General features: G+C 35.5%; 1 protein-coding gene across 4 annotated transcripts in view; it reads right to left on the bottom strand.

The window, feature by feature from the left end:
- Nucleotides 1-15,119, bottom strand: part of LOC131809805 (protein argonaute-3) — a 132,612-nt gene that overhangs the window by 44,313 nt on the left and 73,180 nt on the right. For all 4 annotated transcript variants that reach the window (XR_009345307.1, XM_059137232.1, XM_059137231.1 and 1 more), the window contains exons 6-7: nt 4,289-4,423; nt 129-216 (exon numbers count right to left, since the gene is read on the bottom strand). Coding sequence is in view for 3 of the 4 variants with exons in the window: in XM_059137232.1 (XP_058993215.1) it covers nt 129-216; nt 4,289-4,423 (223 nt within the window). In the remaining variant the exon portion in view is untranslated. The remainder of the gene's footprint in view (nt 1-128; nt 217-4,288; nt 4,424-15,119) is intronic.

Genomic DNA, 15,119 nt, shown 5'->3' with positions numbered 1-15,119 from the left:
GGGAAAAAAAAAAAAAAGTACACATTAACAACTCTCATCTCATTATGGTGAGCAAAACTCCCAAACCACTAACTAGACCAAGCTGCCTCACATCAATCTCTGCTCTGACAAACACCAGCTTTTCTTACGTTTGATGACTGGCAGGCCTTCTTGTTACATTACAAACACGGTATTTCCGTCTCATTGTTCCACAATGAGTCACTTCAACCTTCAGACCTGTTCCCAACAAGAAAAAATGAGGTTGAGTATACATGTTGAGTATTTCTAAAGCCTATTCACTACTATACAAACTCAAATTCTAAACAGAAAATCTGTGATATAGGCAATATGATATTAATAAAGGATTTTATAAATAACATTGCTAGTAAAGATTACAATATTGATAGATCTAACTCCAAACATTTTTCCCTATCTTATCAAGCTCTACACATTAAAAAACAGAAGCATAAAATTTGCAAAGCCTAAAGAACAAGGGGCAAAGTTCCCCATTAATTAGAAAAAAAAACCAAACAAACCAACCCTGTTTATAATAAATTTAGGTACTTATGCTGGGAGAAGAAAGGAGGAATAAAAGAGGAGTTGTAATAATTCTCAACATACTCTATAATTTTCAAAGTATGCCAGTCATCACATAGTGACTGAAGATTAGAACTTCATGGATCTCAAGAAGGAAGTCCTTCAAAGATTTTTAAAGTAGGAAGAAAAAAAATTCCAGGTCCCTTTAACAGAAGGAGAGTGACAATTTATCTGAAGTGTACGAGAGTGACACAGCTGATATTGACTTATCAGAAATTAAATGCAACCAAAATAATTTAGAGCACCCTATCTTCTTATCACTGACCCCTTTGAGAATCTGATGAAAGCAATAAACTCTCAGAAAATTGCATAAACACATAATTTAGCTTATGATTTTAGATGTTCCTGGATCCTTGCAGTTAGTTCATCTATGGACCACAGGAGTTTGAAGATCCCAGGCCTTCTTTAGAAAGTGAAGCAATGGTTTTTTTAAGCCACTGGTGAAATTCTCTGGGATTAATTTTCTTAAGCAATGCTGTCCAATAGAACTTTCTGAGATGATGGGATGTTCTACGTCTGGCACATTAAATGTGGGTAGTGTAACTAAGAAAGTGAACATTTATTTTAATTTAATTAACTTAAATAGCTACATGTGGCTGGTGCTATGGTATTTGAGAGTGCCATCTTGGAGCTACCTACAGAAGAGTTAACAAACTGTGGCCACCACTTATAGCAACTCTATTACTATAGCCTAGACTCCTAAGGCAGAAAATCTAGAAAGGGGTAGATGAAAGACAACTTTTAGTTTCCTGATAGTATTTATGGTATTACTTTTGTATTATTTCCCTGTTACATTTGTGGTTCCTATTGTGCAGTGGTTCTCAACCACATGCAATTTTGCCCTCCAGGGAACCTCTGGTAATGTCTGAAGATAGTTTTAATTATTAGGAATGGGGTGTGTTACTGGCATCTAATGGATGCTAGATTTAGGGATTTTTGGATCCAGGGATGCTAAATATCCTACAATGCATGGGACAGGATGACCTCCACTCCAGACCACAACAAAGAATTATCCAGCCCAAAATATCAATACTGGCCAGGCTGAGAAATCCTGCAACAGTGTTATTTATTTTCCTATCTAATTATTAACTGCAGTACCAAACACAAAGTTCACTCATAGTAATATTTTCTTCTAATGTATCAGCACAAATTAAGATGTTAAATGGACATAGTGTCATTGTACCAAATTGGTATGGATTTTTCTTGAGAAGTACTCCTAACTCAATCAGTGGTAAGTAGTTTTTATTGGTAATTACCTTTATAAAACTAAAATTTCAGATTAGAGCATATACTATGCCTTTATATTATAAAGAAGACTAGAAAATATTATCTAAAGAAGGTCTCGTAAGAAGGAAATGTGAAGGAAGCAATATGAAGTAACAACATGAAGCAGCATGTAAAAAATATTATGTTCTGAAATACTATGTTTTAGAAAATTTTTTCTGTTATCTACACCACTTAGCTATTTTCTACTAGTTTTCCCCTGAATTACAGAAGTTATTTTAAGATTCTAATAGCCTACTAAGAAAGGTTTTACCAAAAATAAATTGGTTCTTTTATAAACATATGGTACTTCTGCCATACACTTGTCCCAATATTTGTTTAACCATGATGAATAATTGTACAAAGGAACACCCTGAAGTTACTGTTAAATATTTAGATAAAAGTTCAACTAGAACCAAATAAATGCTAAGGAAATCTATTCATTATAGCACACTTTGTATCATTATTTAACAGTTATCATCAAATTCTTTATGCTGGCTAAAAATTAAGCCCAAATATATAGCACAGAATACATAACTCTGATTCTCTTGAATTTCCATGGTAGGGTTATATGATGTATGTTAAAGAACTCTCTTTTAAAAAACAACAACAAAAACCCCCCAAAAAGTCAACAAAGTCTTTTGGACTTTGAATGGAGGGGAAAAAAAAATAATCAGTTGGCCAGTTAGATCCAACTCAGAATTTTCTACCCCATATCTAGGGTCTTAGGTGCCTAAGGATTTGACCCAACCCAGGGGTTAGCAAAAATTTAAAAAAATGGACTAGATAATTCTCTGCCCAGTCCCTCCCAAAGCCCTCCATCCAACCAAAAAAATTTTGGCTTTAATAAATCAAATATTTAACCTATAAACTTGGCTTTACCTTCACTATAACATCAACTTTATAATGCTTTCTAGTCATTTTTTCAGTCATTTCTTTGGGCCCCTGAGCAGTTGAAGTTAAGATCGAGTCCATGCTCTTCGGGCAGCAGTTGCATCCTTGTTCTGTACATCTTGTATTTTCTGTGATAGAGTGGTGATATGAGTTGATTGCATAGTTACCGCAAAATAATGTAAGTGACTTCATGATATCAGAGGTGGTAACTAAGCAGCAACTCAACTGGAAACCATGGCATTTTGATGATCACACATTAATGGTGGGTAATGCACTAACCTCTTGACAATGCTAACTGTGCAGTTAATACAGATTATGAAAGGACAATGGTATGGTTGCAATACACTATATATAACACTTTATTATTTTGGCATTTAAGTAACTTTAGATAAATGGATGCTCATTTTCAAAGCAGGAAGGATTTTCCTTTTAAATGTTTCATTAACAATGACTATCTCTCTCCTAGGTATTGAATGAATGATTATTGGAGCAAGCAGGATGCATTGAGCTATTCTAACTCATTCGGGGAACTGAAAGATGTTCAGTGAACAAACTTCAATGTTTCATTCAAACCAGAAGCTGAAAATTATTTGCAACAGTTAAAATCTTAAATAAAAAAATAACTATTTCTGACTATTTAAGATTTGACATTTTTATAAACAGAATTTATACTATTAATTCTAATTAGAGAATATCTAATTCTTCTTCATGCCTAAATAAAGAACTAAATACAGTGGAGTCACATCTTACTTGAGCAACAGGTTCTAACTTTGAACAAGACAAGAATTTTATACAATCAAAATTACTCTTGAAAAATTCCTTAAATTACTGATAAAGTACAGTATTTATGGGTTTACATATGAAATGGTAAATGTGTATTTAAGTGTATATAGAAATGTACATTTATATAAAGATGAAATAAACACAATACAAATTTTAGAACACTATTAAAGTATTTTTCTTTTTCTCTCTAGAAGACTATGTAGAGATGAATTTATGTTAGTAAAATATACATAGGATGCAACACCACTGTACAGATCTTAGCTACTATTTAATATAGGCAACGTCAATGAACAACTATATAATGTACACAAAACAACGAAGTTCCAACTCCAAAATAACACATGAAACAGGCTAGCCCTGTATCCATAAAGTTTCAAAGGAATAAAATATTCAATCGTTTCAGAAAAATAAGGAAGTCACTATTTTAGAATATGTTAAAACAATGACCCCAGCTCTGATAAAACAATGTTTTTGGAGTAACTTTTAACAGTATTATAGAAACATTTTCCCATGAGATATTCTTCTTATACCTTTGGCTACTAACAGAAAGTATTAATGAAAAATTAGCTGGTATCAATATTAACTTCATTACTTGGCACTTCTTTCATTCAAACACTAAGATGTAATGGCAATGAATTTAATGTAACATTTTATAATCTATATTTTCACAGATGATGTTACATGGATAGACTTTAAAAAATATTTTTTCAATAAAAGTTTGTTACATTCATGCATTTTATTGTTAAGTTGTTCCAAATGCTAATTATTTCACCTTTTATCTCTTTGGTGAATTTTACCCGATGAGAATCAGTCAGAGGTCTTGGCTGCTCATCAATATTATGAATGTCAAGAACTTCACACATGAACTGAATTACAGGTTGTGCTTTGTAGAAGGCAGTGGCAGAAACTAAAAAGAAAAACAAAAAATAGTATGAGTTAATGTTTCCATAAGAAAATTCAGAAAATTACATTCAGTTTCCATGATAATTAACTAATTATAGAATTATAATTATTCTTTATGCATACTTATATATATAAAGAAGCACTACTGAATTGAGCAGTTTCAATTTAATGGCTGTCTGACTGGAAGACACAAGAAAAGCCAAGTCCTACAGTTTTTATAATCTAGCTTTCTTCATGGGTAAGTGAATAATACCATTCTCTGCTACATATACCCAGAGAAGTGTTCTGGGTATGAGATAAGGCCTTGTAAGGGGATAAACGCCAGAGCCCTTAAGATGAAAAAGTTAGATATTGCTTCTTAAAGCTTCCTATGCCACCCTGGCTTAATCTATTCTAGTGAAAGCTTTCCCTGTCTTGTACAGATGTGAGAAGACAGTGGTATTACATGTTGTTGGTCCTAATCTGAACTACAGGAAGTAATAAATAAAGAGTATCTGCCCAATGTCATCTAGCTGTCTGGTTCTCTAATAGTCAACCACCACAATTTATTAATCTTGGGCTTCAGAACTGGAAGAGCTTCACCAATGGTTAGTAGAACACCATCATTCATTTCTTTCTTTCTTTCTTTTTTTTTAAGATTTTATTTATTTGTTAGAGAAAGAGAGCGAGAGAGTGAGCTCAGGCAGATAGAGTCCACAGGCAGAGGCAGAGGGAGGGGCAGGCTCCCCACTGAGCAAGAAGCCTGATGTGGGACTCGATCCCAGGACACTGGGATCATGACCTGAGCCAAAGGCAGCTGCTCAACCAATGGTGCCACCCAGGCATCCCCATCGCTCATTTCTTAAACACATACTTAACTGGGGGCCATTATGTGCCATAAAGGTATTGGGGATACAGTGAAAATCAAAACCAAAACAGGCAAGAAGCTACACACTATCACATTATATTTCTGCTTAAAAAAAAAAACAAAAAAAAAGTCTTTTGCTGCTAAGTATAAACATTTAATGTGGTGCTCCTTCTTTCCCTCTCCTTGGTTTAAGGATTAAATGTCCTCCATAAAATGTCCCTCACCTCTGGGAGGATGTTTATCAAGGCTTTAACAGTAGTTACCTCAGGATAAATGTGGGAGGTAAAGCTATTATGCATGTTATTTTCTTTTTAATTTTGTATCTTCATTATTATAGTGAGCATATAGTACTTTTTCCTTTACTCCAGACTATATGAATGATGTCTCCTCATAAAAAATGCAGATATACAGAATAAAGATTTCCTCCCAACTCAACTTTCCCCTCTCCACGTATCTTTAAGAAATAACCATTATTGGGGCGCCTGAGTGGCTCAGTAGGTTAAAACCTCTGCCTTTGGCCCAGGTCATGATATCAGAGTCTTTGGATGGAGCCCAGCATCAGGCTCTCTCCTCAGCAGAGAGTCTGCTTCCCTTCCTCTCTCTCTGCCTGCCTCTCTGCCTACCTGTGATCTCAATCTGTCAAATAAATAAACGAAATCTTAAAAAAAAAAAAAAAAAAAAAAAAAAGAAATAACCATTATTAGGGGGTGCCTGGGTGGCTCAGTCGGTTAGGCATCAGCCTTTAGCTCAGGTCATGATCCCAGGGTCCTGGGATCGAGGCCCACATCGGGCTCTCTGCTCTGCAGGGAGCCTGCTTTCCCCTCTCTCTCTGCCTGCCTCTCTGCCTACTTGTGATCTCTCTGTGTCAAATAAATAAATTAAAAATATTAAAAATAATAAAAAAGAACCATTATTAGTAGTTATGTACATATCCTGTTTTTTTTTGATAGGCAAAGATAACAATGTACATGAATTTTTTTTCTTTTTAAATTAAGCGCTCTACCCAACCTGAGGCTTGAACTCATGACCCTGAGATCAAGAGTTGCATGCTCTGTGACTGAGCCACCCAGATGCCCCCATGCAACTTTCTTTTGACATGAAATCAGATAATAAATGTTCCATGACTCACTTTATTATTTTTTAAATATACAGTATATCTTAGAAATCTTTCCATGTCAGTACGTTTTTTAATGGCCTCATATTATTCCACAGTATTGGTGCATTATTCCTCTTAATAAAAAAGAACACAAATGGTAAAATACTAGGAACACTATTCTGGGCTTTTATTATTTTTTTCTCATTATAGATCTTGCAGATAAATTTATGGTATGAAACCACATCATTTTTTTTCACACTTACAGGATAACTCATTACATGAATGTATTTCATGTCCCTAATGATGGATCATAAATTGGTTCTTAAGATTGCAAAAGTTTTCCAATGGATGCCCTTATATATATTTTATTTGCCTGTGTGTGTGTCTGTATATGTACACATCCTTGAGTACTTCTATAGGTAAGATTTAAGAGAAAACAGTACTCATTGCTAAACTTCTATCCAGATAAACTTTAGAAATTTCTAACTAATTAAAAAAAAAGAGACTGATAAGATTATATTAGCATTCTATTTTTTATTTTTAAAGTTTTATTCAAGTAATCTCTACACCCAGAGTGGGGCTCTAACTCAACATCCTGGGATCAAAAGCTACATGCTCTTCCAACTGACCCAGCCAGGAGCCATAGACTGTATTTGCATTCTAGATATCATATTCAAATCCATAGTGGTTTCAAAAATGTATACATTAGGGGCACCTGGGAGGCACAGTCAGTTAAGTATCCAACTCTGGCTTTTGGCTCAGGTTGTGACCCCGGTGATGTGAGATCAAGCCCCACATTGGTTCCATGCTTCAGCAGAGGAGTCTGCTTGAGCTTCTTTCTCCCTCTATCTCTCCCCACTGCAGGCTCACTCTCTCTCTTTCAAATAAATACATCTTTTAGAAAAATGTATACATTATATTATTCTATTAAAAATGTGAGAATATTTTCATGTATTAAAAAAAAGCTGACAGGATACCTATCAAATAAGCACATACTGCTTCTGGGTTAATTTTTTAAGAAGTAAATAGGTAGGGGTGCCTGGGTGGCTCAGTTGTTAAGCATCTGCCTTTGGCTCAGATCATGATCCCAAGGTCCTGAGATCGAGCCTCACACTGGGCTCCCTGCTTAGCAGGACGCCTGCTTTCTCTTTCTCCCACTCCCCCTGCTGTGTTCTCTCTCTCACTGCCTCTCTCTGTCAAATAAATAAATATAATCTTAAAAAAAAGAAGTATATAGGTAAAGGAAAATAAAAATATGGTAAGTAGCATGCTTATTTGCCTTTCCTTTAATCCTTCAGGTAAATTTTCTTCACTAAACTGCTATAATACTAGTGTTCACAACTCACGTGTCTTACATCACTGAACTGCAACTAAACAAACATTATCTTTTTTAACATTCTTCAATTATTTTCCCCTACTGTTTATACCACTGTGCTTATCATTTTACTGTTTATTATCTTCTCTATAGAAATGTGGGCATTTCAGATGAAAATTAAAGTTAGTTAAAAAAAAAAGTTCTAGGGCGCCTGGGTGGTTCAGTGGGTTAAGCCGCTGCCTTCGGCTCAGGTCATGATCTCAGGGTCCTGGGATCGAGTCCCGCATCGGGCTCTCTGCTCAGCAGGGAGCCTGCTTCCCTCTCTCTCTCTCTCTCTGCCTGCCTCTCTCTCTCTCTGTCAAATAAATAAATAAAATCTTTAAAAAAAAAAAAGAAAAAAGAAAAAAGTTCTAAAAGGTGGGTTGAAATCAGTGAGTACAGCTGAATTAGGAGTGAATTTCAATTAGCAAAGATCAGCTTCTTTCTGCTGAATCCTTAACATTTTATAAACCTATACATTTATGCACTATTCCTTCTTGCCCTCTCAAAAATAAGCTAGTTTAATTGAAAAGAAATGTTTATGTTTAACAGTTTAAAAAATCTATTAACAAAACAAACCCCATTAATGTATTAAAGGAAGTAAGCATACAACCATTTCTATAAATGATGGTACTAAAAAAGCATTAAATAAAATTCAATGCCATACCTACTTACACTGTATCAGGACTGGAAAAGAGAAAAGTTATCTATCAAAAATCTATAAGGGGTGCCTGGTTGGCTCAGTGGGTTAAAGCCTCTGCCTTCAGCTCAGGTTATGATCGGGGTCCTGGGATTGAGCCTTGCATCTGGCTCCCTGCTGAGCAGGGAGCCTACCCCTCCCTCTGCCTGCCACTCCCCCTGCTTGTGCGTGCTCTATCTCTGACAAATAAATAAAATCTTAAAAACAAAACAAAACTATGGTAAATTCAACTTCATTTATTAGGGAGTTCTAGCTAGTGCAGTAATGCAAGTTAGGAAATAAAAGGTAAAAAGACTAGGAAGGGAAAAATTATTCTTGACAATATGACTATCTACACAGAAAACCCAATAAAATCTAAAGACAAATCAGAGAATTAATGAGAGGTCAGCAAGGTTGCTAGACTTAAGATCACTATATGAGGGGTGCCTGGGTGGCTCAGTGGATTAAAGCCTCTGCCTTCGGCTCAGGTCATGATCTCAGTCAGGGTCTGGGATCAAACCCCATGTCGGGCTCTCTGCTAGGCAAGGAGCCTGCTTCCTCCTCTCTCTCTGCCTGCCCCTCTGCCTGCTTGTGATTTCTGTCTGTCAAATAAATAAATAAAATATATTTTTTAAAAAAAGATCACTATATGAAAATAAGTTACATTCTTGTATATATTGGCAATCAGCTTAAAATGTAATTCAAAAAAATACAAGTTAAAATTAAAACAAAAAAACAGTAGGACTTGGGATGAAATTCAAATAAAATACGTATAAGACCTAGAGAAGTAATAGGTATCTTTTTGGGGAAGAAGTAATAGGTATCTTTACTAACGGAAGATATTACAGAAGATTTTAAAAATGGAGCAATATACCCTATTCATGTAAATTATTCCCAAGTTAATCTGCAAATTGAAAGCAATTTCAATCAAAATACTGACAGGATATAAACCCCCTTAACCTCTGGAAATTAAGGAGAAAATCCTAAAATTAACATGAAAAAGCAGCAAAACAAGAATAATCAATTTTTTTTTTTTTTTTTTAGATTTTATTTATTTGTCAGAGAGAGGGAGAGCGAGCACAGGCAGACAGAATGGCAGGCAGAGGTAGAGGGAGAAGCAGGCTCCCTGCCGAGCAAGGAGCCCGATGTGGGACTCGATCCCAGGACACTGGGATCATGACCTGAGCCGAAGGCAGCTGCTTAACCAACTGAGCCACCCAGGCGTCCCAATCAAGACAATTTTTAAGACTAAGGTCTGTCCTACCTACAAATCATCAAGATTTGTTATAATCCTATTGAAGTCAAGAGACAGTGAGGACAGATTCACAGCATCAGATCAGACTTGAATGCCTACCTCATACCATATATAAATTCCTATTCAGAGAACTAACTATGAAAAGAAAAATAAACATTTAGAAGAAAATATAGAATATCTTTATGATGTTAGAGCTAAGGAAGAATTTCTTAAACAAGATACAAAAATTACAAACAACTGAAAGTATAAGAATTTCTTAAAATAGGGGCGCCTGGGTGGCTCAGTGGGTTAAAGCCTCTGCCTTCGGCTCAGGTCATGATCCCAGGGTCCTGGGATCGAGCCCCGCATCAGGCTCTCTGCTCAGCAGGGAGCCTGCTTCCTCCTCTCTCTCTGCCTGCCTCTCTGCCTACTTGTGATCTCTGTCTGTCAAATAAATAAAATCTTTAAAAAAAAAAAAAAAAAAAGAATTTCTTAAATTACATTAACTATGAAAAACTGTAAGAAAACAAACGAAAGAAAACTGTAAGAAAGAAACCCACAAACAAAGCAAAACAAAAACAAAAGACAATCAAACCCCAGGCTATAGATTGGTAGAGGACATGTGTTGTATCTTTAACAAATAGTTTTGAGAATATGTAATGAGTTCCTACAATCAAGAGAAAACAATAAAAGTGGCAAATGACATCAGCTGGCATTTCATAAAAGAGAAATCTAAATGTCAACATGTCTAAGTTTTCATGAATTATCTTATGTGTAGTTAATGAAATACACATAACAATGCTGACCTATCATTTTACACCATTCAAGATAGGCAAAGATTTTGAAGACCTAGAACACAAACTGACAACAAGCCAATGGAAGAATGAAAGCTCTTAAGGGATATAAAGTGATACAATCAGTTAGAAGAGCAAAGAGTAACATATAATAAATTTGAACATATGATGCTTAATTTTTAGTCCAGCAGTTCCACTATATTGAAATACACTCTAGATTCCCTATTTGCAAAAGGACAGAGGAGTAAGAATGCTTATTTACGATTGTTTTTAATAGTAAAAAGAAGGGAAACCACCAAAATATCGGTTAATAGAATGGGTAAATTTGTAGTATATGCATATAATTAAAATTGATTAGGCAGGTGTTAGAATTCAGATAAATAAAATTGAGAAATAAAATACAGGTATTACTGAGAGGGCTTTGGTGGAAAAGGAGGTATTATCTACTACTTAGACTGCCAGTACTAAATATGCATAATCTACAACTAAGGAAAAAAAATTCATAAAAAGAGACTATGTATAGAATACTGGTGGGATAGACTTTTGATTTATCAACACAGATCTCAGAATTAAGGTCATTTAAATTTCATTAAGGTTTTATAATACACTCTATTAACTGTCATGTATCTTTTAACAGATTAATAAATGATAGAATTTTTGTTGTTGGAAATACATCCTTTAATTTCTTATTGTTTGTTGCATGTTTGTTTTTTAACAAAGTTAATTTTCTTCTTTTCATGGGTAGCAGTGTTACAATAATAAAAAAAAAAAGGACAGGCTTTAAAATAAAATAGATTTTGATTCTAGGTGTAACACTAATTATTTCTCTGAATTTCTATTTGTTCATCTGTAAAATTGGAAGAATACCTACTACTCATAACATTAAGGTAGAGATTCAATGCAAAGTAACAACTTGTACTCAGACATGACAGCAGCTCAACAGAGAACTGTCTACTCATGTCATTTGTTCACTGATCAACTGGTCTTAATTCCAGGCAAAGTCATTTCGTGATGTAAACTAACTTCCTGAAGAGGTTTTACGGGAGAGTGTTCCATGAAGAAGAGATTAGAATTCTTAAATTTGTGTTTTACTATTTCAAAAGACATGGCAGAAAATAACAGATATGAAGAAGAAAGTAACAGATATCTGCCATATTTAAAATAACTAGACTACCAAATGAGACCAAGGGCAAATGAACAGTCTAAAATAGAGCAGAAATGAACATGGGGGCTGGTACAAACATAATCACAATTTTTTTTTATGTACACCTCCTACCTCCTGAGAGGTTACATGGTATGGATGTTCTCTGCCTCAATTTTATAGGCTTACTCCTATGGCTCTGAAAGTATGAGAACAGAACTTAAGACTACTCATTACACAATGCCTTTTATGGTATAATTAGTGAGCACTTAGGATGCCATGTTAAACATCCTTGCATTTCCTATTATCACTTAGCAAAATATTATTAATATAGTACTCAGGAGATATTGATAAAGATTTTTTTCTATTTTTAATGTAAAATACCACATATTTAGTAAAGTATATAAAACATATATGTGTCACTTAAATTATTATACAGTAAATACCTAGAAAACCAAAACTGGATCAACAACTAAATATTGCCTGTATCTTAGAAACCTCTTCCCTAACCCCTTCTCAATCCTAACTTCCCTTCTCCTTCAAAGTAACCAAAGTCTTGGCTTTTATGGTAATCACTTCTTCTTTAAATTTACAACTTAAATACAGATTCCTAAATAGTTTTAGTTTTCCTAGTTCTTAAACTTTATGTAACTAGAAATACAAAGCATGTAATCTTTTGAGGCTGTTGTTAAGGACTGTCTCTAGCTCATCTATAATGTAAAGTTTCTTCATTTTCACTTCTCTAATACTGTGGTAAAGAAATAAAGTTTATTGGGGTGCCTGGGTGGCTCAGTTGCGTGCCCAACTCTGGATTTCAGCTCAGGTCATGATCTCAGGGTTGTTGAGACTGAGCCTTAGCTCAGGCTCTGTGCTGTAAATGGAGTCGGCTTAGGATTCTATCCCTCTCCCCCACTCTAAAGAATTAGATAGATAGATAGAAGTAAACTACATAATTTACTACTATAACATATAGACATCTGTGTTGGTACTTTCTTTTTGTTACTAGAATGTTACGAACATTCCTATAGTTGGTCTTTTTTGATGCACATACACATAAAAATTTCTTTAGTGGAAAAGGCTCCACCTAAAAGTAAAATTGCTGACTCATGAAGGATATGTATCTTTAATTTTCCTAGATAACGCCAAACTCTTCCAAAGTAGTTTTAACAACTGATCCTCTCATAAGCAGTATATATCATTTTTGTGCTAAATTCTAACTGCTGTTACTGCCAGGCATAAATTTTAGCCTTTCTGGTGGGTTAGGTAGGGATACCTTACTTTTTAAAAAGGATTTTCAGTCTTAAATACAATAAAATGAGCTTTATGTGTAAAGTTCAAATGATTTTGACCAATGTATACATTTATGCTATTATTACCACAATCAAGAATGATCCTTCCCATCATCCCAGAAAGTACCTTCTTGCCTCTATGTAGTCAGTTCCTTCCACATTTGCCTCAGGTAAAGATACATCAGATTCCTTTCATAATAGATTAACTGGATCCAGGATTTTACATAAATGGAATTACACTGTGTATACCATCTTGAGTTTGCCTTCTTTTGCCCATTTTAATTAGCTGAGATTCAAACTACCATATAAATTAGTAGTTCTCTTTTTAAAAAATTTTATTTATTTGACAGATCACAAGAAGGCAGAGAGACAGGCAGAGAGGGGGGGGACCCTGCTGAGCAGAGCGCCCAATGCGGGGCTCATTCCCAGGACCCTGAGATCATGACCTGAGCCAAAGGCAGAAGCTTAACCCACTGAGCCACCCAGGTGCCTCTAGTTCTCTTTTTAAAAAGTACCTTCCATGCCCAGGGTGGAGCCCAATGTGGGGCTTGATCTCACTACCCTGAGATCAAGAGTCAGATGCTTAACTTGACTTGTCAACCAGGTGCTCCAGTAGTTAGTTCTAATTGCTGGATAGTATTTCTTTTCTATTTTTTTTTTTTTAAGATTTTATTTATTTATTTGACAGAGATCACAAGTATGCAGAGAGGCAGGCAGAGGGAAAGGGGGAAGCAGACTCCCTGCCAATCAGAAAGCCCGATGTGGGGCTCAATCCCAGGACCCCGGGATCATGATCTGAGCCGAAGGCAGAGGCTTTAACCCACTGAGCCACACAGGCGCCCCTTCTTTTCTATTTTTTTTTTTTTTTTAAAGATCTTACCTATTTATAGAAGACACAGTGAAAGAGAGAACACAAGCAGGGGGAGTGGGAGAGAGAGAAGCAGGCTTCCCGCTGAACAGGGAGCCTGATGCAGGGCTTGATCACAGGACCCTGGGATCATGACCTGAGATCAAGGCAGATGCTTAACAACTGAGCCACCCAGGCGCCCCGCTGGGTAGTATTTCATTATATGCACAGATCACAATTTGTTTCTCCATTCTTGTTTTTATATATTTGGGTTGTTACCAGTTTCTAGTTATTATGAACAAACAAAAATACATACACAAATCTTTGTATGACTTTTTTCATTTGTTTTGGGGAAAGGCCTAGGAATAAAACTGGTGGGTCATAAGGCAAGGACATGTTTAATTTGAAAAGACTACGCCAAATTATTTTTCCAAGTGGTTATACAATTTACACTCCTACCATTTCCAGTTGTTCCACATCTTTGCCAACATTAGTATTGCCAGTCTTCTTAATTTAGCCAATGTACTAGGTGTGAAGTGATAGCTCGTCGGGGTTATTTGCATTTTTCAGATGAGCAAAGATGTTTTGGCATCTTCTCAAGTGTTTATCTGCCATTCACATACACCTTTTGTGAAGTGTCTGCCTTTGACCACTTTTTAAAATTGTCTGGTATAAGTTTTTCACATATTCTAGACATAAATCTTTTGTTTAAATATATGTTTCGTAAATGTTTTCTCCCAGTAGTTGCTTAAGTCTTCTGAAGAACACTTAAAGGGGGTTTCCAGTACATCAAGAACTCTTTCACTCCAAGGACATGAATATTTTTCCTATTTTCTTAGAAATTTCCCAGTTTTAGCTTTATGTTTTGGCCTGTGATATATCTAGAATTAATTCTTGAGTATGGTATCTTCAATGAATTATATTGTCCCCTCTGTCAAATATCAATCAACCAGGGTGCCTGGGTGGCTCAGTCGGTTAAAGCCTCTGTCTTCGGCTCAGGTCATGATCCCAGAGTCCTGGGATCAGGCCCTGCATCGCATCGGGCTCTCTGCTCAGCAGGGAGCCTGCTTCCTCCTCTCTCTCTCTGCCTGCCTGTCTGCCTACTTGTGATCTCTGTCAAATAAATAAATAAAATCTTAAAAAAAAAAAAATCAAGCAACCGCATGAGTGGGCCTACTTCTATATCTATTCTAATTGCTTCTCAGCCTGTGATGATCTAAGATCAAGTATCTCAGGAAAAAAAAGATCAAGTATCTGTAGTTATTACTATATATCGAGTAATATCGAATTATTGTAACCTGATTTAAATGGCTACCTTTACTCCAACATCACAGTTTTGATTACTATAGCTTTATAGCATATCTTTAAAACCAAGTAGTAATAAATCTTCCCATTTGTGCTTCTTCAAAATGTTTTTGG

Source organism: Mustela lutreola, chromosome 10, assembly GCF_030435805.1.
Source record: "Mustela lutreola isolate mMusLut2 chromosome 10, mMusLut2.pri, whole genome shotgun sequence".
NCBI lineage: Eukaryota > Metazoa > Chordata > Mammalia > Carnivora > Mustelidae > Mustela > Mustela lutreola.
This window is presented reverse-complemented; position numbering and strand designations above follow the sequence as displayed.